This window comes from Heterocephalus glaber, unplaced genomic scaffold (genome assembly GCF_053883595.1).
Source record: "Heterocephalus glaber isolate CG9 unplaced genomic scaffold, H.glaber_assembly_v1.0 deba00001452, whole genome shotgun sequence".
In the NCBI taxonomy this organism is placed as follows: domain Eukaryota; kingdom Metazoa; phylum Chordata; class Mammalia; order Rodentia; family Bathyergidae; genus Heterocephalus; species Heterocephalus glaber.
Genome location: NW_028258302.1, coordinates 3049517 through 3072872, shown reverse-complemented (window position 1 = coordinate 3072872; position 23356 = coordinate 3049517). Strand labels below are relative to the sequence as shown.

The window sequence follows — 23356 nt, the reverse complement described above, 5'->3', positions numbered from 1 at the left end:
GTTTCCTCAATGTTAATTGAAATGTGGAATCTGAAACCATACCAATGAACTTTTCATACTTTGTTAATATTAAAATCTATTGGTCTACCTTGAACTTGGAATGAATTTTCATCCACATATGATTATGTAACATCATGACTTGGTCATCTAGAACACACTGTTTCACTGAGTTATACAGATTCTTCAAGAAAGTGGTCAATTCACCTGATGGCTCAACTGTACAGATGCTTTTTCTTGAGGCAAACACAAAATTTCAGTGGCAGCAGAATTACTCTCATCACACAGAACATTAAAAAGATACGTATGTAAAGCCAGGTATGGTGGTGCATGCCTGTAATTCCAACACTTGGGAGGCGGAGGCAGGAGGTCTGCCATGAGTTTGAGGCCAGTCTGAGTTACACAGTGACCCTGGAGAGTAGCCTGGACTACATAGAAAGACTGTCTCAAAACAACAACTAAAAAGATATGTATGTAAAGGTTGAAATTTAATAAAGTTAATACATTTGGCTGCTTTATCAAGGACACTCATAAATAAGCCTGGATTCTCCTCCTCTTGCTCCACCTCCTCATTCCTTTTTTATTTTGGTTCCTTGGCAACGTGTAGTGGTAAAATGTATTATTACTATCATTACAATTTGATGTTACTGCCTTGATTCATCTCAAAGCGCTGGCAGTTTTACTCATCATTTCTTGTGCACCCATCAGTGCAAATATCAACCCAGCAAAAATGCCAAGTGGAGTTAATGTTATTTTGAAAGTAGTTTTGACCTTGACGATCCTTTGAAAAGTTCTTGGGGATCACAAGGGCCCAAGGAGCACTGTTTGAGAATTGTCACATAGAGTACCCTATTGCTTTGTGCACTTAAAACTTCCAACTCCCTTGGCCAGGAAATAATTTATTTTTCTAAGATATCTGTATCTCTACTCAAATAGTACTTCTGATGATGCTTTCCTTCATCATCCTATATAACACAATACCGTCCCACCCTACCCCCATTCTTTATTACCCACTTCTATTATACCCTGCTTTATTTTTGTTGGGAGAAATTAACAGTATTTGTTTGCTTATGTATGTTCTGTAATCCCCTAATAAGAATATAACCTCCCAAGGAAAGATATAACTTCCTATCTCCACCTCCTTGCATTATACTGTACTCATGGTAAGTATTCAATAAATGTTAGTTGCATGAATGAATGTAACCCATAATCTAGCATTTGATTTTAGGATTCTGCTTTGCTTTCACTGCTTTTTCAGTGCTTTATGTCTTATTTCCCCAGTATATTTACAGACTCTCAGAACACAGGCTAATCTACATTCTATGTAGTTCCCAAAGCTTCAGTATAGGCCTTGGACATACTATGTGCCTCTGGCTAAAGTGGAGCAACTAACTTGAGAGTTCAGAGTGCAAAACAGTTCGGTATTCTGCTTTCCTTTCCCCCGTTCACTATCTTTTTGCTCATACTTCTCACAGTAATAATTGGTATGAAAAATCCTAATGTTTTTTATTTCACAGGGGCTAATTTGGGCATTATCTGGGACCAGTTACTACAAGGATTACACATATCACTGGCAATTTCTAGCTTTTCAAGCTGATTAAAGAAATGCCATTTATTCACATGCTAGTTTTTAATTACTCTGAAAACTGTCAATTCTGCTCCAACACTGGCAATGTATAATATGACTAGGTATACAAAAGGGCAAATATATCTTATCTAAAATAATGAAGGGGTTTATGGTAATTATTTTGGTGTTTCTGGAATAAAAAGTATTATCTAGGGCCAGAGATTTAGCTCAGTGGTTCCGGTGCCTGCCTCGCAAGCACAAGGTGCTGAGTTTGATCCCCAGTACCAAAAAAAAAAAAGGTATTATCTAGAAGTCAAATTACCCTTTCAGAAGTTAGTTCAGAGTATTCTGGCTTTAAGGTTGGAAGAAATTGTGTATTTCACTGCAAATTCATTTAGGCAACTAACTGGTCTTGCTTTGAAACTGTGCTGGCTGATTTCAGACTTAGCTTCCTGGTTTTTATACATGTCCATGTTTAGATGTGGCACATTCTGTTGACAACATGGTCTACTTCCAATTCAGTATTTACTCTATTTGCTAAGTTTGACATCAAGTCCACGGTTTTCTTTTCTTTTTTTTTGGTACTGGGGATCGAACTCTGGTCCTTGTGTTTGCGCAGCAGGCTGCGAAACCACTGAGCTAAATCCCTGGCCCAAGTCCATGGTTTTCTTAAGCTTGATCTTCACACGCTTCCAGTTCTAAGAGTCTCTAACACTGAAAGCTTAATGGAATGTAGCTAAAGAAAGAATAAGCTTTTCCAGAGAAATTGTCTCCTGAATGTTTTAAAGTCATTTATTTCATTCCAATTCCACTGTGACTACCTTAATTCAGATCTTCATCATCTCTTGCCTTAATCACTGAAATGGTGAATTGATGTCTCCCTGCCTCTAACTTATTGCCACCCATCATTACCTCTATGTTTTATCTAACAGGTCACAGAAGTCTGTCTGAATAACAAGGATGATTGTGTCACTCCTTTAGTTAAAATCTTCCATGTTTCTTCTTTTTTCCTGGGAAAAAGTCCCTCTGCACAAGCTCTGTTTATTCTGTCATTTCCTCTGATTTAAGTTTCCTGCCATATGCCCTTGTGTTTCAGCTTTCAGAGTCATTCTTTTTCTTAGCTTATGCCTTCACAGATTAGTCTCCCAGGAATTCCTTCTCCAACTGGCTACCAACTTTAGGCATCCTTAAATAAATGACACAAATCCAAGAAGTCTTATACAACCTACCCCTTTCCTCTTTTACTAGGGGTGGTGGTAGTGCCGGGACTGAACCCAGGGCGTTCACACGCACTGAGCTACATCCCCAGTCCTTTTTCAATTTTTTTCTTTTGAGTAGGGTCTTTGCCCAGCCTGGGCTTGAATTTGCAATCCTACTGCCTTAACTTCCCGGAATGCTGGGATTACAGGCATATACCTGGCTTCTCTCTATTCACCTATTCAATTTGTATAACAGCAAATTATAGGGTCGGGGATTTAGCTCAGTGGCACTGTGCCTGCCTTGCAAGCACAAAGTCCTGAGTTCAATCCCAGGTACCAGAAAAAAAAAATAGCAAATTATATATTTTGAACTTTATATATTTACATATTTCTGAATATTAAATTTGTCATATTTTGACAATCATTTTATAAAAGCATCTGGTTTTATAATATACATAAACTTTTAATACTAACCATGAAAGATTAACTTTACCTATTACTATACAAACTACATACATCATCTGACAGTTAAGACAAATAAAATTTAAGGAAGTGACTTACTGGGCCTCAACTTCCTATGCATAAAATAATGGCTTTAGAGTAGAAAATGACACTTTTTAAAAGAGCTTATGAGTAAGGGCTATTATTGTCCTCACCTAAAAGATGAAAAAACTAAGGTTAAGGGAGATTAAATAACTTGCTAAGTCACAAAGTTAGTATAATTTAAAAAAGTTCTTTGCATTCGAATGTTCTATGAGGATTCTAGGGTTCTAAAAAATATATCAAATCTAAACAGGATACAGAAAATATTTATTTGTATCTCATCTCCCCTAATAGAACTAAATCTTGTATTGTACCTCACACACTGCCAATACACATGAGAAGTTAAGTATTTCTGATTGAATTTACTGAATTTTCAACATCATGTATACACTGAGAGCCAAGTATAAGTTACAGATGTTACTGGGAAAGCCAAGTTTAAAAACCCCTTAATGTTCATGTGGAAAATGTATACACATTTTATGGGATGGGATTAGGGCCTACCTCCTACCAAGTTAGTCAAGATGAGAACATTATTTTATTTGACGTATGTTAATATAATTCTCAACACACACACACACACACACACACAAAGGATGGTAGTACACTGTCATGAAAAAGCAAAAGAAACCAGAAGAGCACCATGAACCTTGATCCAAAGAGGCTTCCAGGTAATACAAAACACAGACTACTAGTAGCTGTACAGGAGGATGGGAAGCAAGATAGTGTGCTCAAACTACTGTCAGAGATGTCCTTCCCAGTGCCTCGAGATGGCTCTTCCAATTCTTTGTAATTCCAAGAAAGTTAAAATCCCTAGCTATTATCTCCACTAACATTAGCTGGTTACAAAATCATGTACACAGGTAGCTCTATTCAGTCATAAATGATTTCCCTTGTGAGGACTAAGTGCATTTCATTTTCTACAGCTGAACAGCTGTGCCTAGCCTGAGAAGCTAGTTTCTCTTGTGCATATATATACAGTAAATAGTTATTGGTGCTTTGAAGGATCTCTTTCCACTCCTGGTCTTTCTCACTGTATTCCCTACACACATTTCAAATGCTTCCGTACAGGGCAGGGATTTAGCCCAGTGGTTCCACTGCCTGCCTCACAAGCGCAAGGACCCAAGTTCAATCCCTGGTACAAAAAAAAAAGAATCATCAAATGGTTCCCAATCACCAGTGCTGGTTTAAGAGCTCTGGGGTTTCTGGTAGGTCCCACTAATACATTTCTAAAATAATTAATACAAACCCTTTGTATGAGAATCACACTTCACAATTCTCAAAATACTTTAACACTAACTCCATATTCATAATTTCATCAGCTTTATCTACTTAGGATTATCTCTAAACCTCTTCTGAGGAACAGAGGAGTGCAGTGTAGTAGAAATAACATAGATTTTGAAGTCAGAAACCAGGACCTAGGTTCAAATCCTTGCAAATAACCTCTTTTAGTTATGGGTTATTATGAAGTTTAAGTTTGAGGATGTGTTTAAATACTGTAAACTAGGCCTTTAGAGATGTTGCCATTGAGCCGAGATATGTAAATGAATTAGTTGATTTGGATGAAAGTTGTTTCAGGTTTGATGGTAGAGAACAGTAACAAAATTTTTTTTTCAGAAAATAATTTCCCTCAAAAATAAGTTAAATATTTAAAAATATTGTATCTAATGGTACAAAATGGAATAAGCATCATAGTATATAGAAAACTGAATGAATGAAAACTATATGAATCTTGACAATATATTAATGAATAAATGGATGATGATTTATAAATAATATTGTCTGACATTACCTAGGGACTCAACAAATTTTAGTTTGTACTCCCCCCCTCTAATTTTTCTGAGCCCCAGTTTTCTTATATGTAAATCAAGGACAATTACTATAAATTCCAGGAGGGGGGAGTAGTTTTTGAAGCTTACTGAGATAATGTATCAATGTGTCTTTGGGACCTTGCATGAGCTTGGTAAATGTACATTTCCTTTCTTATTCAGACAGTACTCATTAAACATCATTCTAGACAACATTCAAAAAATGATTAGAAGCTGGGTATGTTAGTGCATACTGTAATCCCAGCACTCTGGGAGGCTGAGGCAGGAGGATCATAAGTTCAAGCCTAGCCTGGGCAATTTAGCAACTTAGTGAGACTATCTCAAAGTGAAAAAAAATTTTAAAAGGGCCGGGGATGTAGCTAATGTGAAGCTACATTGGGTTCAATTTCTAGTTCCATAAATAAGTAAATTTTAAAAAATGATTAGTTTGACCAAGAACTAAATAGGATATAAACCAAAGATTAAACATACTGTTATGGTCTAGCCTGGTGACTTGCAATCTTTTCTAGGAGGTATACAGTGATTATTGACTATATATGTGTGAGTGAAGTTAGTATTAAGGTGGGCTTCCATATTTCTAAGGGCAAATACTCTATGTACCTACTGATATGAATGAAGAGAAGTTATTACAGGAAAAAGAGGAGGAATTCTCTTGTCTGATGGAAGTTTTACTTTCATCACAGCTTGGATACTGTGACAAAAGAGAACTGTAAAAGCGCACTCTTCAGGGCTGGGGATTTAGCTCAGTGGTTCTGCTGCCTGCCTCGAAAGCACAAAGTCCCGAGTTCGATCCCTGGTACCAAAACAAAAAGCACACTCTTCAAATCTTGTAAATTACCTTTTCTACTTGCTAGTGGGGAAAAAAAATGAATCATCAGAAAATCTTTTCTAACAAGGCCATCATGTTTCAAAATTTGGCTGGAGAAAAATAATACTGGAAGAACAAGATCAAGAACAAGCTTCTTGTGAAAAGGCTTCGGGTGAAACAATAGACAAATTTGAGCCAGGGGACCAATACTGGAGGAAAGCATGTTTCACTTCCAAATAAAGAATTATTTTACCCATGTGAACTATCACACATAAATGGTGCTCCTTTGGAAGGTTACAATGTGTCTGTGCAAGTGTTTAAGTGCAGGCGTATGAGCATTTAAAGGGGATGCTGTCAAGGTGAGTCCTGAATTAGTGGGAGGTTGAATTCGATGACCTTTGAGGTTTCCTCTAAACATGAGATTCTAGGATTGTATCACTTTTTGCCCTCCTAACAGCTCACATTTAATATCAAAGTGAGGGGCCGGGGATTGCTGCCTGCCTCACAAGCGTAAGGTTCCAAGTTCGATCCCCGGTACCAACCCACCCCCCAAAAATAAATTAAAGTGACTAATTTAATTTTAGCCAAAGTAACTTCTAGATGGGAGAGAATACAATAGTCTTTATGTACTGGAAAGATGCAAGCTCATGTTGTTGGATGCATTTTTTCAAACTTCTGTTTTTTCACCTGAAAGTTTAAATTTATCATTGGAAGCAGATGCTCATGGGCTGTCTTCTTTGAAGTGACAAGATCATTTAATTTTGGAGAAAGTGCCTTCTGAATATCCAAGTTAGTTATTCTTTCAAGATAATGTTCGAAGCCAGGTGTGGTGGCTCATGCCTGTAATCCTAGCACTTGGGAAGGCCGAGGCAGGAGGATTACAAGTTTGAGCCCAGACTGGGCAATTTAGTGACTTAGGGATAACCTATTTCAAAATAAAAATCTGGGAGGTAGCTCAGTGAGAATGCTCTGGGCTCAAAACCCAGTACCACGATGAGGGGAGAGATTAATGTTTGCTGAAAAAAGTGATTAGTTCAACTTGCATTTCACAAGAATCACAATGTGCAACAATCACATAAATGCTTTTTCCTGAACAACACCATTGTTGGGTATTTCAAAGATGGAGAAACTAAACTTGGAGAGGTTAAAAGACTTGCCAGAGGCCGCATAGCTAATGCTAAGATTTGAACCTATATTTTTCAGTCTCCAAAGTCTGTGCTCTTTCCATTATGTTACCCTGAAACTGATAAATAAATTTGGAGTATATGCTCAAGTAAAATAAAGATAAAGAACTAACCATCCCTCATTATAATAGTGAAGGATATTAGGACTCTGCTGTCTTCTAGATTTTTCTAAATAGTCCTTAGCAGTCTTAGCTGCTCCAAAGAACTTATCAACAGATTTATCCTCTCTGTAGCAACAAGAATGTATGGAATTGCTAACAGATTCATAAAACGTAAGGCAGTCCAGCTTGTGTTTTTGTGTTTATATGACAAGGAGAACATGGACAATGGAAAAGAAAAAAAGAACAGAGAGAACCCAGTTAGTTGCCAGCTTCCTGGACTTGAACCTTATTTTCATTCACAGTAGTCTCTCACTGGCCTTGACAAAGTTATTTAGAGGATGTGTTCTTTATTAGCTTTGTTTAACTTGGCTGGGTTCAGCTATGTGCTGCCAGCTGGGCTGATGCCTAGGCTGAAACTCCATTCCTCTACATTCTAGTTGCTTAATAAAGCACAGGCTACCTCCCCTGAGCCTAGCTAGCTAACACCTGTGGTGCTCCATATCCAGCTTTCTTCCCTCTTCATTTTTACCCTACAGACTGGGGAGAGAACTTCCATAACTATAAAGACATAGCACATTTTCTCTGGCACTTCACAGGTGATAAATCTGTACAGAGTGGAGAAAACAAAAAGGTAACTAAAATCATTCATGATGGGGTTACAAGACAACTTCAAAAGCTTCGTATCACTGAAATTCAAAGGCAGGATTGATTCAACTGTCTAAGGTTGTAGGTAAGAAAAGCAATCCAACAGGTAGAAGACTGTCTTTTCAGAAGATGGTCTGCTCATTTGTCTGGGGAAACCCACACCACTCAGACAGGTAGCAGCTGAGCACAATGTGAGGTAGCACCCATAAGCCAGTTGTAGAGTCAAATGAACATAATTCAGCTTCCCTTAGCACAAGACAGTGAACTTTAAAAGCTCACCATCAAATTCTGGCCTTCTTGTCATATCATCCTCCTAACTTCCTGTTTATCTTTGCTTTAAGAGTTTGTCACGTTTCCCTCATCTTGATGTGCATGAATGTTTGTGTTTTGATTTTCTTCCAGTCAGTCATTACTGAGTCTCAAAAATTTTCATTTCTGGTTGAAATAAACCCTCAAAATAATCTTGGGAATTAATGGAAAAATTTAGTAACAGAAGTTTTACTACTGGTTTCCAATATGATTTCCCTAAAAATCACCCACATTTACTGAAAATAGGGGATTTCACAACGTGACAGATATTGATGGTGGCATGCAATACGTGTTACAATAAAACCTTGCCAAATAAACCTGCATGGGTTCTATGTATTCCCAACAAAACAGAAGGCATGGTCAAATTTATGAACTGCCTAAATGACACCTCACTATTTCCAAGAATTTGAGAAATGCCAACTGTTTCATTACACATACCCACATCTGCTACCATTCTCAGGCATGTAGAGTTGGTGAAGAAGGGGAGAGAATGGGCAGAGCCAAGGGGCAACTTAAGATACCTGAAACAGGGGCATGGGACAAGGTTCTTCTGTCCCTTGGGCACATATAATTAAAATCAGTGGGAGAACCCAGATTCTGTGCTTCATAAAACAGTGCTATTCACTATGCCTGCCTGGCAAGTGCAAGGTCCTGAGTTCAATGCTTGGTAAACCCCCCAAAAATAGTGCTATTCATCTCACTTTTCCATATTCCTCTTGTGTACCATAAACATGTCACCAAGAGAAGACCAGTTACAGGAGTACTGGCTCATTGCACTAATGTCATCTTGTAAATATATTTTTCTTGACTAAAACAGAATACTTCCATGGCTCTGTGTGCAGTTGCATTTTTCTTGGGGATACCTGGGCATCTTAATTAAACTATATGTAACTAATATACTATATACTATACTATATATAATATACTATATACTAATATACTATATAACTGATATATAGTAGGCATATGCCTGTTATTGTTACATGGTGCTATGTTTGCACACCAAGTTTTCATTTCAATCACTCAATCAACCTGGTAGCTAGAAATTCTCTCTAATCTCTACTGAGCCCAGTACTGCAAACATGGGCTGCTCTACACCTGTTGGAGAGATAGGTGAACAAAGGCCAGAGTTACAAGATGTCATTAAATTACAAGGCCAAAGTTGGAATAAAGGCAGACTCTGTGTGTGTGTGTGTGTGTGTGTGTGTGTGTGTGTGTGTATGTGAGTATGAATGGAAGGAGGAAATGATATATTAAATAAAGGCAAGACTGGAGAGCATATATCTGAGAGGGTAAATTAGGAAAACTGCCACTGGCTGCTCTCATTCAGGACACCGAAGAATTTGCTTTACTTATTAACCAACATACCCATACCATTTCTGGCACTGCTTATTAACCAACATACCCATACCATTTCTGGCACTGCTTATTAACCAACATGCCCATACCATTTCTGGCATGGCTAGTGAACACTTTTTTTTTGGTACTGGGGATCGTACTTGGGACCTTGTGCTTGTGAGGCAGGCACCAGAACACCACTGAGCTAAATCCCTGGCACATAGTGAACACTTTCTTAGGAGACAAGAGATATCTTGGCCTCAGAAGCTTCCTATGGAGACTGTATCTTTCTGCTTGCTGTGGTTTACAGAAAAAGAAACTGGGTAGAAAGGCAAGGGGATGATCCAGATGTTGAGTTGTACAAGTGTTTAGAGAGTGAGGTGGGTGCATGTGGGCTGTGGAGAAGAGTCTCAGTGCCCTTTGCCATCTTCAATTTTGGTCATGAGCTTTCCAAAATTTAAAAAACAGAACCCTAATGGAAATAGCTTTTAATCTGCTATTAATATCATAGTAGATCTGAGCAATAGTCTCATTTTTGTAATTACGTGAATAATGTCTGAATAATAGTTTTAAATACATCTTCTTTTTTGGGGGTACTGGGGGTTGAACTCGGGACCTTGTGCTTGCAAGGCAGGCGGCAGAGCCAGTGAGCTAAATACCCGGCCCTGAATAACAGTTTTAGATGAAGATAAATAGAAATGGAATCAGCAAACCCATCTGACTCAACAAATATTACTAGGGTTTGGGGATGTAGCTCAGTGGTAGAGTGGTTGCCTAGCACATGCAAGGCCCTGGGGTCAAGCACAAAAATAAACAAAAACATTACTCAATGTTTTTCACTGTGTGCCAAGTTCTGGGCATAACTGTGTCACCTAGAACCCCATTGTCCTCATCACTCAAGGTTTAAAGAGACAGTGTCTTCAGATGGCCTCAAACTGAAGCTATGCTTTCCTTTCCAGCTTCATCTTTTCCTGCTCCTCTTTTTATATCTTATGATCTAGCCATTTAAATGTCTTTTTGGCCCTTGACAACATTTCTTCTTCAAATTTTAAAAATTCTAGGCTTCTACTCATGTTTCTACTGCTAGCTAGAATTCTGTCTCCACCTCCCTGTTCTACAGATTTCAGTATGGATGCTACTTTGTTTGGAAGCATTCCCTACAGCCTCCAGTCCCCCCAACTAGGTTAAATGTCCTTCTGCACTTTGCCCCTCCAAAGTCGTAATTCTCTACTGGTCTACACACGCACATACATGCAAACTCTAAGGGCAGAGTCCCCTCAACCAATCTAGTGACTGATACTTAGTCATGACTCCACAATTAGACCTTGAGTGACTTATAAATAAGTGGATCTTAGTTGTGTCATTCTTGTCTCTACCCTAGTTTTTCCCTCTGTAGTTTAGGATTTACAATTTAATTAACTTTGTTTCTGTGCTAGGATCCAAAAATGACTATACAATAGTTTGCTACGTAGTTTCATAACAAAAAGAGAAAATCCTTAAAAGTATGGAAACCATTTTTTTTCATAGCAAAAAGAAAGAAGTATTCTGAAAGTTTGATTTTAAAACATCAAATTCAAGCTAGGTCTGATGGCACACACCTGTAATCTCAGCACTTGAGGGGAAGAGGCAGAAGATCACACTTTGAGTCCAGCCTGGGCAACTTACCCAGACCCTGTCTTAATGTAAGAAAAAGGACTGAGGATATAGCTCAGGGTGAAAGCCCTAGGTTCACACCTCAGTACCCCTCCCCCACCAAAAGTCAAATTCTTAAGTTTCCAGGGCAAGGGTAATATACTTGCATATTAGCCACAGCACTGACCAGAGTTTAATGAAACCCATCACAGGTGAAAAAAGTAGACTGAGAGGATAAAGGAAGCCTGGTTGATCATTTATTCTAATGCATATGCTCAAGGGCAGCATCTCTCTCTACTGGACTCTCATATTGAACCACTTACCAGCCTGATTGTTTAAATATACGATGACCAAAAGTTGGATTTTTTTTTTGTTAATTTTTATAAGATAACAGAAAATATAAAAATGACAATTTTATTAAATTTATTCCATACAAGATTCAACTGGTTGAAATGACACCTGCCCTAGTGATGCTTGGGATAGTCAGTACATAAACAACTCCACTGCCTGAGTGACACTAGGGGGAAACTGTTAAGTGGTTAAATTACCATGTAGAGAGCAGAAAAAACCAATTAATACTATGTGAAGTCATAAGAGATGTATAATCTAGAATAGCAATATCTTAATGTTTAATAAAAATATAAAGGCAAAGTACATTTTGTTTTATGTTATTTTCCTATTTTAAAAGTGCATAGGAAGCTATGCTACAACCTGAAACTGGCTTGCCTAGCCTGAAATTGCAGCAATGGGACAATGACTGGGTTACTATGATGGCAGAAGGCATGATCAGCATCATAATCATGCCATGTGGACTGAATTGTTTACTTGCTTTTTAAATTAAAAAAATAAAGATGTGTCTGTTTCATTTTTAAGACAAAAAAAAATGGGTTACAGAAAGCAAAATTTCCTTTATAACCAAGTGTCCTGAATTGATTGGAAGCTTGGTAGCTGCTGTCCATCAGTTTAGGAGCTAAAAGGAATACTACTGGACTAGCAAAGGGAGAAAGGGAGAGGTTGACAGCAGCTGGAATGCAAGATTCTTCAGACAGGCAGAGCAAGGACAGGTGAACTGATGATCAGGAATCAAACAGGAGACAGTCACAGCTATTCCCACAATCCTTAAACTACATGGTATTACAGAGATGGAAAAACTTTCAGATGTCCATTTTAGCCTCTCACGTGTAGAGAAACTTGCTCCAAGAAAAAATAAGTCTGTGGCCCTGTTGAGATTAGAACCTAGCTCAGTATTCTGGTATTACATCATACTGCCGCTTTCCTATTTCTGACCAGGATTTGGAAGCCAAATGCAGGATCTCAAATGAAGCTTTAAAGAGAAGCCAGTGGAAAAATGGAGAAAGTATAGGGGTGACATGAAGGAAGGCACTATAGCTCAATGTGCACTGACCCTGACAGCTGGCTCCACTAAAAGATCTTATGATTGCATCCTCTAGACTCAGATATCACCAGATCCCAGTCATATATTTGTCTGAGCTTCAGTTTTATCATACATAAATGTATGTGAAATGAAATCAGGAAGTAACCAGGAAGATAAAATAAAATAATGTGTAAAAGAACATTAAATGAACACTGGTATTCTTTCCTACTTAGCACAATCAAGAAACATTCTCATCTTACTCTGAATTTTTAAACATTTGCACACTAATGACCAGAAGGTAGAAAGGATAGATGAGAAAGTATGATAGAAAGAGAACAGATATATGCCCAGAGAACATCTTGCTTTGTGAAATGAACTGTGTAATCACATTCTTTCCACATTGCATCACTTGCTCCTTAGCCAGGGCACAGAAATGGCCAAATCTCTGCTATTACGGAAAGCTCCACTGTTGGACCTACTGAAGTATGAAGTTGGGGAGGAGAGAGTTATTGGAGGGAATGATGCTGGAATAATGACTGAAGGAAGTTGGTCCTTCAGGCCATCTTCTGTTAAGATCTAATGCCTCCAGAGAGACACAGAAGAGAAGAAAAAAGCAAACTCCTCTAGAAGCATCAATCACACAGTGAGTCATACTTTTTTTTTTGGTACCGGGGATTGAACTCAGGACCATGAGCTTTCGAGGCTGGTGCCATGCCACTGAACTAAATCCCTGGCCCAGGTAAGTCATACTTCTTATCAGCATGGGGTACAGTCAGAAAGGAATACATGCCCAACAATTCCTGGATACAGAGACTCTCAACCCTTCAGGCTCTGCAGAACTGCCTAACTGCTGTAGGAGATTTCCTAGCAAAATAACAGAATTTAAAAAACAACAGAATTTTCCAGGCAAGAAAATGAAAAAAAAAAAAAAAAAGCTAACATTGAAAAAAGCCCAAAGCACCAGAGCTTATCCTGTTTTAGCTTCAAGTAAACAAAAATGACTCCACTGCCAGTACCAAGATGCCTCTGTTCTTGTTGCTTCTCATAGCTATTACCTCACAAAGCATGCAGAGGGATGGCACTGGATTTTGTTTTTTGGGTACTGGGGATCGAACTTGGGACCTTGCACTTGCGAGTTAGGCAGCAGGCAATGGATTTTTCATACTAATCTCAGGGCAGGTTTCTTGCAGCATATAGAAGAATGGGACTTTTCTATATTAAGAAGTGTGTCTCCCCATCATGTTGCCCCAAGTTGCCTCCATTTCGGTGCTACTATCCTAATCCAAGCCACCCTCATCTCATCTCCAACTATCATTATACAACTCATTTTCCATAGAGCTGCCCAAGGATCTTTTAGGTAACAGCTTTAATGACATACAATTCACATGCCATAAAATTCCCATTTACAATTCAGTCTTTTCATATTTTCAGAGAGTTGTGCAAATATCAACACAATCTAATTTTAGAACATTTTCATTGTCCCAAAAAGAAACCCCATGCCCACTAGCAGTTACTTTCCATTTATCTTCCTCTCCAGCACCTAGGAACCACTAGTCTATTTCTATCTCTATGTAATCTGGCCAGTTCTGGACACTCCATATAAATGAAATCATACAATGCATGGTTTCTCTTTCAGTTGCCATGTTTTTATGGTATGTCTATGCTATAGCACTATTAATAATTCATTTCCTTTTTATTTCCAAATAGTATTTTATTATATGGCTATGCCACATTTCATTTATCCATTCATCTGCTGTGGAACATTTAGGTTGTTTCAACTTTTGGACTATTATGAATAAGGCTGCCAAGAACATTCATGGTGTTTTTTGTGTGGACATAGGTTTTTTATTTTCTTGGGTATATACCTATGAATGGAACTGCTAGGTCACCCAGTAACTATGTTCAACATTTTGCATAGCTTTGAAACTATTTTTTAATGTGACTGAAGCATTTTACAACCTCATAAGCAATGTGTGAGCATTCTAGTTTCTGCACACCTTCCACAATACTTGTTATTGTCCATATTTTGACTATAGCTATACCCATGGGTAGGAAGTACTATCCCACTGTGGTTTTCATTTACATTTTACCACTGATTAATAATTCTGAGCATATTTTCAAGTGTTTGTTGGACACATGTATATATTCTATGGAGAAATATCTAAATCCTTTGCTTATTTTTAAATTGGATTGTTTATCCTTTTTATTGCTGAATTATAAGTTCTTTTATAGTCTACATACAAGTTCAAGTGATTTTCAAAAAGCATATCAAATCTTGTTACTTCATTCCTTACACTCTTGTAATAGTTCCCTAATAAGTTTAGAATAAATATCAAAATTCTCACTCTGGCTTACATATAGAGACCTATATGATTTGGCCCTTGCCAGGTTCCCCAGTGCCAAATTGTACCACTTTCTCACTCAGGCTGAGCATTCTAGTTATAGCAGTTTGCTTTCTGCACTTGAAATCTATGAAATGTATGTCTCAGCACCACAGTATTAGCTGTCCCATCTACATGCTTGGCATTCTTTCCTAGGATGATGGCTCCTTCTCATCATTAAGATCTCAATCCCAACTTTTCAGACAAATTTTCCTGAAAAAAAAAAATCCTACCTAAAGAAGTTCGCTCTCTACAAAAAAACTTTGGGAGATGACAGAAATGTTTATTATTTTGATTGTAATGGTTTCATGAATATTTATATCAAAAATCTTCGGGACTGGGATTTAGCTCAGTGGTTTCACTGCCTGCCTCGCAAGCAAAAGGTCCTGAGTTCGATCCCTGGTACCAAAAAAAAATCTTCAAGTTGTACACTTTACATATATGCTATTTATTTTATGTCAATTATACTTCAATAAAGCTAGAAAACAAAAAACTCCCATACCTTCACTATCCCTATTTTATCAGGCTTTGTTTCCTTAGGAAAAATTACCTTATTTTTCTATACAGAAGTTATCAATCCTAAATGCCTATCTGCCTGCTGTCCTTCCTTTCTTCCTCCTCTCTTTCTTTTCTTCCCTCCTTTCTTCCCCTCTTCTCCTTTCCCCTCCTTCTTCCCCCTCCTCCCCCTTCCCCTTCCCTCCCTCCTCCCTCCTCCCTTCCTCCCTCATCATTCCCCTCTCTCTTTGTACTAGGCATAGAACCTAGGGCCTTTCTTATGCTAAACACACACTAAGACTAAACTATATCCTCAGCCCGGAAATAATCTTACTTCTTGATTTAAATGTTTATTTTCTGTCTCACCCCACTACAATAGAAATGCAATGGGGGCAGGGACATTGTTCATCTTTGTTACCGCTATATCCTCAGTTTGGCTTGCAATTAGGTACTCGATAAATATTTGGCTAATTCAATGAATGAATTCAGCAGGGGTTTAGAAAAGAAACTCAGACAAGAGGAGGGGTAACTTTCTCTTCTCTCAAATTCAGTAGTACTTTTTAGACTCAAGAGGATGGGATTATTATTATTTTCCTAAGAGCAGCTATCTCAAAATCTATCCTGGATGATCTTCATTATTATCCGCAAAAGTAATGTTTATGGTGGTTCATGGCACTATTGCAGTACTTTATATATACTTTTACACTGGCAGTGGTTAATTTATAATAGTGTTATAATAATAATAATGCAGCATATTATAACAATACAGTATATTATGTAATAATCATAATGAATATAGCATATAACTAATTATAACGGCAGTAATACCATAAAAATTATTTTAGTACTTGTTATTTGCCAGATGTATTTTGCCCATGTAACTCATTCATTCCTTACAATAACTTTATTAAGTAGTTATTCTTTTATAGATGTGGAATTAGAGATTTAATGAGGTAAATTAACTCCCTGAAGCCACACAGGTAAAAAATACAGGTGGATCTCAAACCTGTAATTATCTTACTTCAAAGCCCAATGATTTTTTTATCTGGCTACAGTCTTCTCAATTATACTTACAATGTCACTCCAGCTCATTACAAAACCCATAAGGCCCAAGGATGTTTACCTTGAGAATGACCTTATTCAAACTTTGAAATGGGTTGGGGCAAAATTAAGACAGATGAGAAGCTAGTTGCCTGAGAATGAATCAGGGTATTTTGAGAAGGAATTTGTACTTTCTCCTAAATTCCATGTCTGGCTTCATTTGACATTTAATTCTTGACTGTTAAGCCCTTGGTTCATACCTAAGTTGCTGGCCCTTGCTTCTCCCCTGCCTGAAGTGTGCTGGTGAAGACAGGCTGACCGCTGACAGACCTGGGTGATCTCCCTCATCATCTCATCAGATGGGCCTTTACCTTTGGTGCCAGGTGGCTGCAGGTTGTCTCCAGTCAAGGAACACCAGCCCACAGGAAAGATGTCCCGGGAATCGAAGCGGCACCAGTAGTCAAAGGCTCCTCGCCACCCATCAAAAGTGACAAGCACCTCTGAGCCCCGAACCTCCCCAATAGTGGCTGGGCAAATAAAATGAGGGTTCTTCCTGTCCACTGCTTCTAGTTTCATTCCCATTTTGAAGAAGTTGTGGGAAGGTGATGGTGGCTCCTAGATGAGAAACAAAGATACACAGACCTAGACACAAGAAAGAGGCTGGGTATGCCAAAGGATTGTATGTCAAACATTTGGATGATTAGACAGGGACTCCTAAGCAAGATTTATAATGGAAAGTTAGTCTTTTTAAATAGATTTCAAAATATACCAAAGTATTACTTTATTAATCCTAACATTTTGACATCTTTGTTTCAGTTTTTTGTTTTGTTTTGTTTTTGTAGCCAGGCTGACCTTGAACTTGCAGTGATCCTCCTGCTTCAGCCTCTCCAGTGAGTGCTAGGATTATAGGCATGTGGCACCACGCCCAGCTTGTTTCAGTTGTTTTTTAAATAAAAGGTTACAGATAAAGTTGAATCTCTCTTTGTGCTCTTCCTCATCCCATTTTCCTTCCACTTGCCACAGAAGCAATGATTATCCATACCTGTTTTTATACTTTATTATAATGAACATATTCACTTGTAGGCTTTTAAATTTTATATAAATGGTACTGTGCTGTACTTATCATTCTATAACTTGCTATATTTGTTTAACATGCATGACTAAGCCATCGGGTGGCTTGTACCACTGGTGGTAGAAGTGGTACAGTCATGTGTGGGACAGGCATGTGTGTACCACTGGTGGTTCAAGCTGCCCAGTAGCAAGACATACGAATTATGGCCCCTATGTGAATGTGTTAAACTGGGCAGGGTAGTGCAAATCTGTAATTTCAGAATTTTGGGAAACTGAGTCAGGAGGACTAAAAATTTGAGCTGGGCCACAGTACTGCAATAAGCCCCCTCCCCCAGCAAAACAAAATAAAACAAAACAAAACCTCAACAACAACAAACCTCATCTTTTCTTTTTTTTTGGTACCAGGGATCCAACTTGGGATCTTGCGCTTTTGAGGCAGGTGGTGGAAACACTGAGCTAAATCCCTGGCCCCAAACCTCATCTTTGTTTTTGGTCCCAAATAATACAAGAACTTCAGAATATTTTAACTACTCCTACATTATATAGGTGTAGATAATTTAGTTCTACATTGTTATACTACTAAATCACTTTTTGTTTTTATAACTGGTTTATACTGTATAGTTTATGCACATGTTAAAAGATGGATTTCCTCACCATTACTTTAAAGTTTTATTAGTTTTAGATATATATATATATATATATATATAAACAGAATAGTATAATAGACCTATTATTTAGACTTAAAAATTACTAATTTTTGGTTTTTTTAACACTTCAACCTATACCCTATTCTCTTAATTTTTTAAAATACAGAATGTTTCATGAATTTGGGTGTCATCTTTGCACAGGGGCCATGCTAATCTCTGTAATGTTCCTATTTTAGAACATGTGCTGCTGAAGCGAGTATGCATCATTACTTCGTGCATCTCATTCTTACTTTAGGGTTTAATTACTTCCTTAATAAAATATAGTCCTCAGTTGCTCAATCAGTGCATATGCTAGTATCCACTTACATTATATTAGCATGTTTGACAGGTCTGATTTTGACCTTCATTCTGAAATAATATAACTATAGAATTCTAGGTAGAAGACTATATTTTCCTCAATATTTAAAAAATATTATTCCATTATCTTCTTGCTTGTTCTGCTACTGTCAAGCAATGTGCTGTCAGCTAACTGTGATCTCCTGACAGATATTGTTTGATTACTTCCCAGATTTCTTTTCAATTCTAGTTTCCTACCATTATAAGATGATGTTTTAAGGTGTGTGTCTTTATTGCATGGTCTGGAAAAATTGGGTTTTTAAAAAAATTAATTTTATTGGTACATTTTTGACATACGTAATGATCAAATTCATCATAGGGAATTGGACCTGTACATAATATATCTTAATTCTTTTTCTCCATTCCCCCTCCCTTTTCAATCCTCTTTCCCCTCTCCATTTACAAAACTTTGAAAATTCATTTTTTATCTTTTCTAATATTTTCTTTCTTATTCTAATTAATCTTTTTTGATTTAATATTCAGCATCTATTGGGCCTTTTTTTTTTTGGTACCAGGGATTGAACTCGGGTCCTTGTGCTTGCAAGGTAAGCAGCGGAACCACTGAGCTAAATCCCCGGCCCTATTGGGCCTTTTAATACTGCTCTCCTAATCTTTTCCTTCCAGTAGTCCCATCTCTTTTTCTCTGTACTGCAGCTGGGTGAAATTCCTTACATATGTCTTTCACTTAATTTGTCAGGTATATATTTTAAAATTATTATTGATTTTTAATTTCAATGGTTTGAAATTTCTAGATGTTTCATTTCCACATGTTCAATTTGGTCTTTTTTCTAATCTGACTGCTAAAAAATAGTTTTGTACTTTTCTCATTTTTATTCCTTTAGTTCTTTAGTCATTTTCAAATTCTTAATTCATAATCTCTAGCTGATATTTCTATTACCAGAAAGTCCTTGGGGATTATGTTGCTGTCTGTTGTGTCTAGTTACTCCCCATTAAGGCAGATATGTTTTGAAAGTTTCTGAGGGCTTTCTAATTTGAAACTAAGTGCTCTCTTCAGAGGCACTTCATTTTGGGGATTTCTGTGACATTAAATCCGCTAGAGAGATTCTGGGTTTACTTCTACCAGGCATTCAGAGATATCACCATCCATACAAGTTTGGGGTTCTTAGACAGCACAGAGAGTATATGTGAACCTCAGGGGTAACTGTTTAATTAGAGGAAGGAACTCAATTGCCATCCCTGCTCAGAGCCCAGCAGAGACTCTTCCTCATTAATTTAACCATCTTTTCATCAAGGGGTAATACTTGAGGGGTCTGATTTGGTTTTTATGTGGTACTTTAAGGTTGATTTGATTGCCCTGCATGGGCTCAAGGCCTCATCTTGTGTCTTATTATGGATGTAAAAAGACAAGATTTGGGCCGGGGATTTAGCTCGGTGGTTTCACCACCTGCTGTTGGCAAAGCCCCTTGAAGCAGCTATAGGTTTAGTATGTACATTTGACACTTGCTTTTCTTTCTTGTTTGGTCTGTGAAGAATTTTGTTACTTTCTGGTAAGTTCAGTAAGGCAATGAGAAGGATATTTGTTGGGGTTTGTTCCCTCCTGGCACTCAGGTAAATACCTGAGTATAGGGAAAGGTTTTTTTTTTTTGGTACCGGAGATCGAACTCGGGTCCTTGTGCTTGCGGGGAAAGTTTTCAAGTTGTCCTGTACACTATTTTGGGAACCAGAATGTTTTCAGGGTTTAGACAGCAGCACAGGGAAATCTAACTTGGTCTTTTAAAAAAAATTCAGTCATATTTATAGTAATTTTCACCCGACCAGAGAATTCAGTATGTCCCACTTTAATTCAGACTGTCTCTATCTTTGAGAAACAAGGAAGAATAAACACAGGTTTGGGATATTTGTTCCACTACTGACAGCTATGTCACCTTGAGTAGTAAGTTTCTTACTCAAAAGTATGTCTCCATAACTATTAAATGAAACTAATAATTCTTAGTCCATGAAGTTAGCTGGGGTATTAAATGAGATAGTATATATAAAGCCCAAAACATTTTGATGTTGCTTAAAAAATAATTTCCTTCCTTTCTCTGTTTAACATACATTCTATAGAAGTTTCTAAGAATTGTTCCTTTAGATTTGCATTATATTTTATAGTACTACTAGTATACATATTTTAACTTCTTAACAACTCTATAATGTAAAATGGAATTCTACTTTATAGGTAAGGTGAAAAAGGATCTTATTACTATCTTAGTTGATTATTGACAGCTGGGACCCAAAACCCAGGAATCCTATCTTATTACAGATTAATACATTTCTCTGACAATAACTGCCACTTCATAAATACTAAAAATTCTTCTACTGAATTAGTTTCCGAGATGGCAGCCTCAAGTCATAAATACAGACACCAGTGACTCAATAATTGAAAGGAGGTATTTGAACTTAAGCAGCTTGGAGTTGGTGATATCTGAGTAACAGTGTACCTTGTGGAAAATCCTGATGGGAGCCATCTCTGCTCCGTTTAGTGTCTTCAAAAGGAACATAGGCCAGGAGGAGGCATTCAGCCGAAATCCTGCAGCAAACGTTAACAGAGAGAAGATTAAAAAATGTTTTAAAAGGGCATGGTTCGGTCAAATTTTCTCTTTGGAATTCCAGCCACAACCTATGCTGTGATACTCACAGAATCATAGGCTGCTAGGAAAGGATTTAAAAGTTAAATAAAAGAAATGTCTCATTATACAGATGAAAAGGAGGCATATTGTAGGAAATGTAATTTTTCCAGGGCAATGCTGTAAAGTATTGGGACAAGGTCCTAAACCAAGTTTCTTGACTCTAGGATGAATATAACAAATATATATCATAATGCCTAGAATAGTTTCCTTGAGAAAACCAAAACAAATACTTAAAAATGATTTGGCAGTAGAGTTGAAAAGGGGCCTTAATAGCCTCTTAAGAAGAAAGCAAACATGTCAACTCATAAGCCTAATTTACAATTAAATAACTTTGGTTTATCTCAATATAAACTATTTTTCTCTCTCTCTTATAATCACATGTGCTTACACACACCAAGTACAAAATACATTTTGATATTCCTTCCTTCCTTAACTAAAGATTAGGGAATGATGACTGCCTCATCCTACACCAAAACCTTCACATTCTGAAAGAATAACAAGAAGCCTGGAGAAGTTACTTGTTCATTGTCATCCATAAAATAAAATCGGTAAGAATATACCATTTAATTAATAAATTTAATTAATAAAACTATGATCATTATGATAATTAGGTCTTCCAATTCCATCTCCAGGCATTTCTTTCAATTTGGCCTCAATTCTCCATCCTAAGATACTAAAATATAATGCTTTCTAACAGCCTCCCACATACTTCTCATTCCTTTCAGAATAATAGATAAGCTGCATGAAAGCTTCAGAGCTGGAAATAACAGTTACTGCTGTTCTTGAGGAATTTACTGTGTGGTAGGTTCAATTCTAATCACTTTCCATTACTGTCTAATTTAAGCCTCAAGATACCCCTGAGAATTACATATTGTTATCTTCATTTTATAGAGGAGGACAGGCAAAAGTTAATTAAGATTTTTAAGATTTCAAGATGTGCAAATGACACAGCCTTGAAATCCAAGGAATCTGAATCCTGAGCCCACATTCTTACCCTCTTCTTAAACTATCAATAGGCAGGTAAAATGAAAAATAAAGAATCAGTTTTTGGGATTAAGTATTAATAACTACAGTTAGAATCAGGGAGAGAAGATAAGGAGAGAAACTAAAATGGGAATAATAAAAGAGTTACACCTTTGCATAATTTACCCTACTACCTATCCCCCCTTTGTCTCAAAGCTGGTTAGGCCAAGCAAACCATCCCAAGTTCAACAGAGATCATCCACAAAAACTACAATAGCAAGGTGGACATTTTAACATTTAATCTAAAATAAATACTGTACTTAGAAATGATCTAGACAATAAATTTAAAAAGGGAACTAATAGTTTCTTAAGAAGAAACAAGATGTCAACCGATAAGCCTAATGAATAAATAAATCACTTTGGTTTATTTCAATGTAAATAAATTCACTTATTTTCTTTTTCTTTTCTTATCTTACTTTTGCTTGCCTAGATTTTTTTTCTTTTAGAAAAAACAAAATCAAAACACCACCTCAATTCTACATGCTTTGGTGGGGATATCAATTAAATGGTCCCATCTACCTAGCTGGGAGAGGGGACAGATAATGTCTTTTAAGAGCATCAGGCTGCCCTTAAAACTGTGATGGCAAACGGTTTAGAGCTTTCGATAATAAACAGCCAGCTGCGGCACGTATGCCATAGGTTTGCCACTACTGCCCTAGACCAAGAGTGTATTCATTTGTGTTCCAAGTTAGGCAAATTATTTTCTGACATTATATGGCTTTTGGAGGAGAGTATTTTTCTGAAATCATGGCTGTAAGCCTGTGTGCAGATTTGACGCTTCCATGGGAGAACATATCATAGGTCAAAGCAGGGCCAGGAATGAAGAGAAACTAGTTTAAAACCCTCTGTTTAGACACATTCAATACCAGATAACTCCTTGGACTTCTTGGTGAATAATTCCTAATTTCTGCCTCCTTCCTTTTTTTCTTTCTGTACTGCTTTAACATTTTGATCACTACTCTTCCTTAGACCATGGTTCAACCACCACCACCACCACCACCACCACCAGAAATTCAGGCTTGGGATGTATGTATGTGAAACAACTCTCCTTAGAGGATGGAAGGGCTGAAGCAAGCCAAACCTATAGCAGATTTGCCATGAAGGGTTTAGTACACAATGGACAAGGTATAGAAAAGCAGAACTGTGCC

The 23356-nt window shown here is 37.4% G+C and overlaps 1 protein-coding gene and 1 non-coding gene across 11 annotated transcripts in view; both read right to left on the bottom strand.

Moving 5' to 3' along the window:
• Positions 1-23356, bottom strand: part of Scmh1 (Scm polycomb group protein homolog 1) — a 182605-nt gene that overhangs the window by 55637 nt on the left and 103612 nt on the right. For 9 of the 10 annotated variants that reach the window (XM_087214972.1, XM_087214971.1, XM_021249867.2 and 6 more), the window contains 2 exons: positions 20997-21085; positions 16813-17056 (listed from right to left, as the gene is read on the bottom strand). The exons of the other annotated variant lie outside the window; for it this stretch is intronic. In XM_087214972.1, the coding sequence (XP_087071098.1) occupies positions 16813-17056; positions 20997-21085 (333 nt within the window). The remainder of the gene's footprint in view (positions 1-16812; positions 17057-20996; positions 21086-23356) is intronic. 10 annotated transcript variants of the gene reach the window in all.
• On the bottom strand, positions 18316-18419 carry LOC147827182 (U6 spliceosomal RNA). The gene has a single exon (XR_015452838.1). It is a non-coding gene; the product is annotated as a U6 spliceosomal RNA (small nuclear RNA).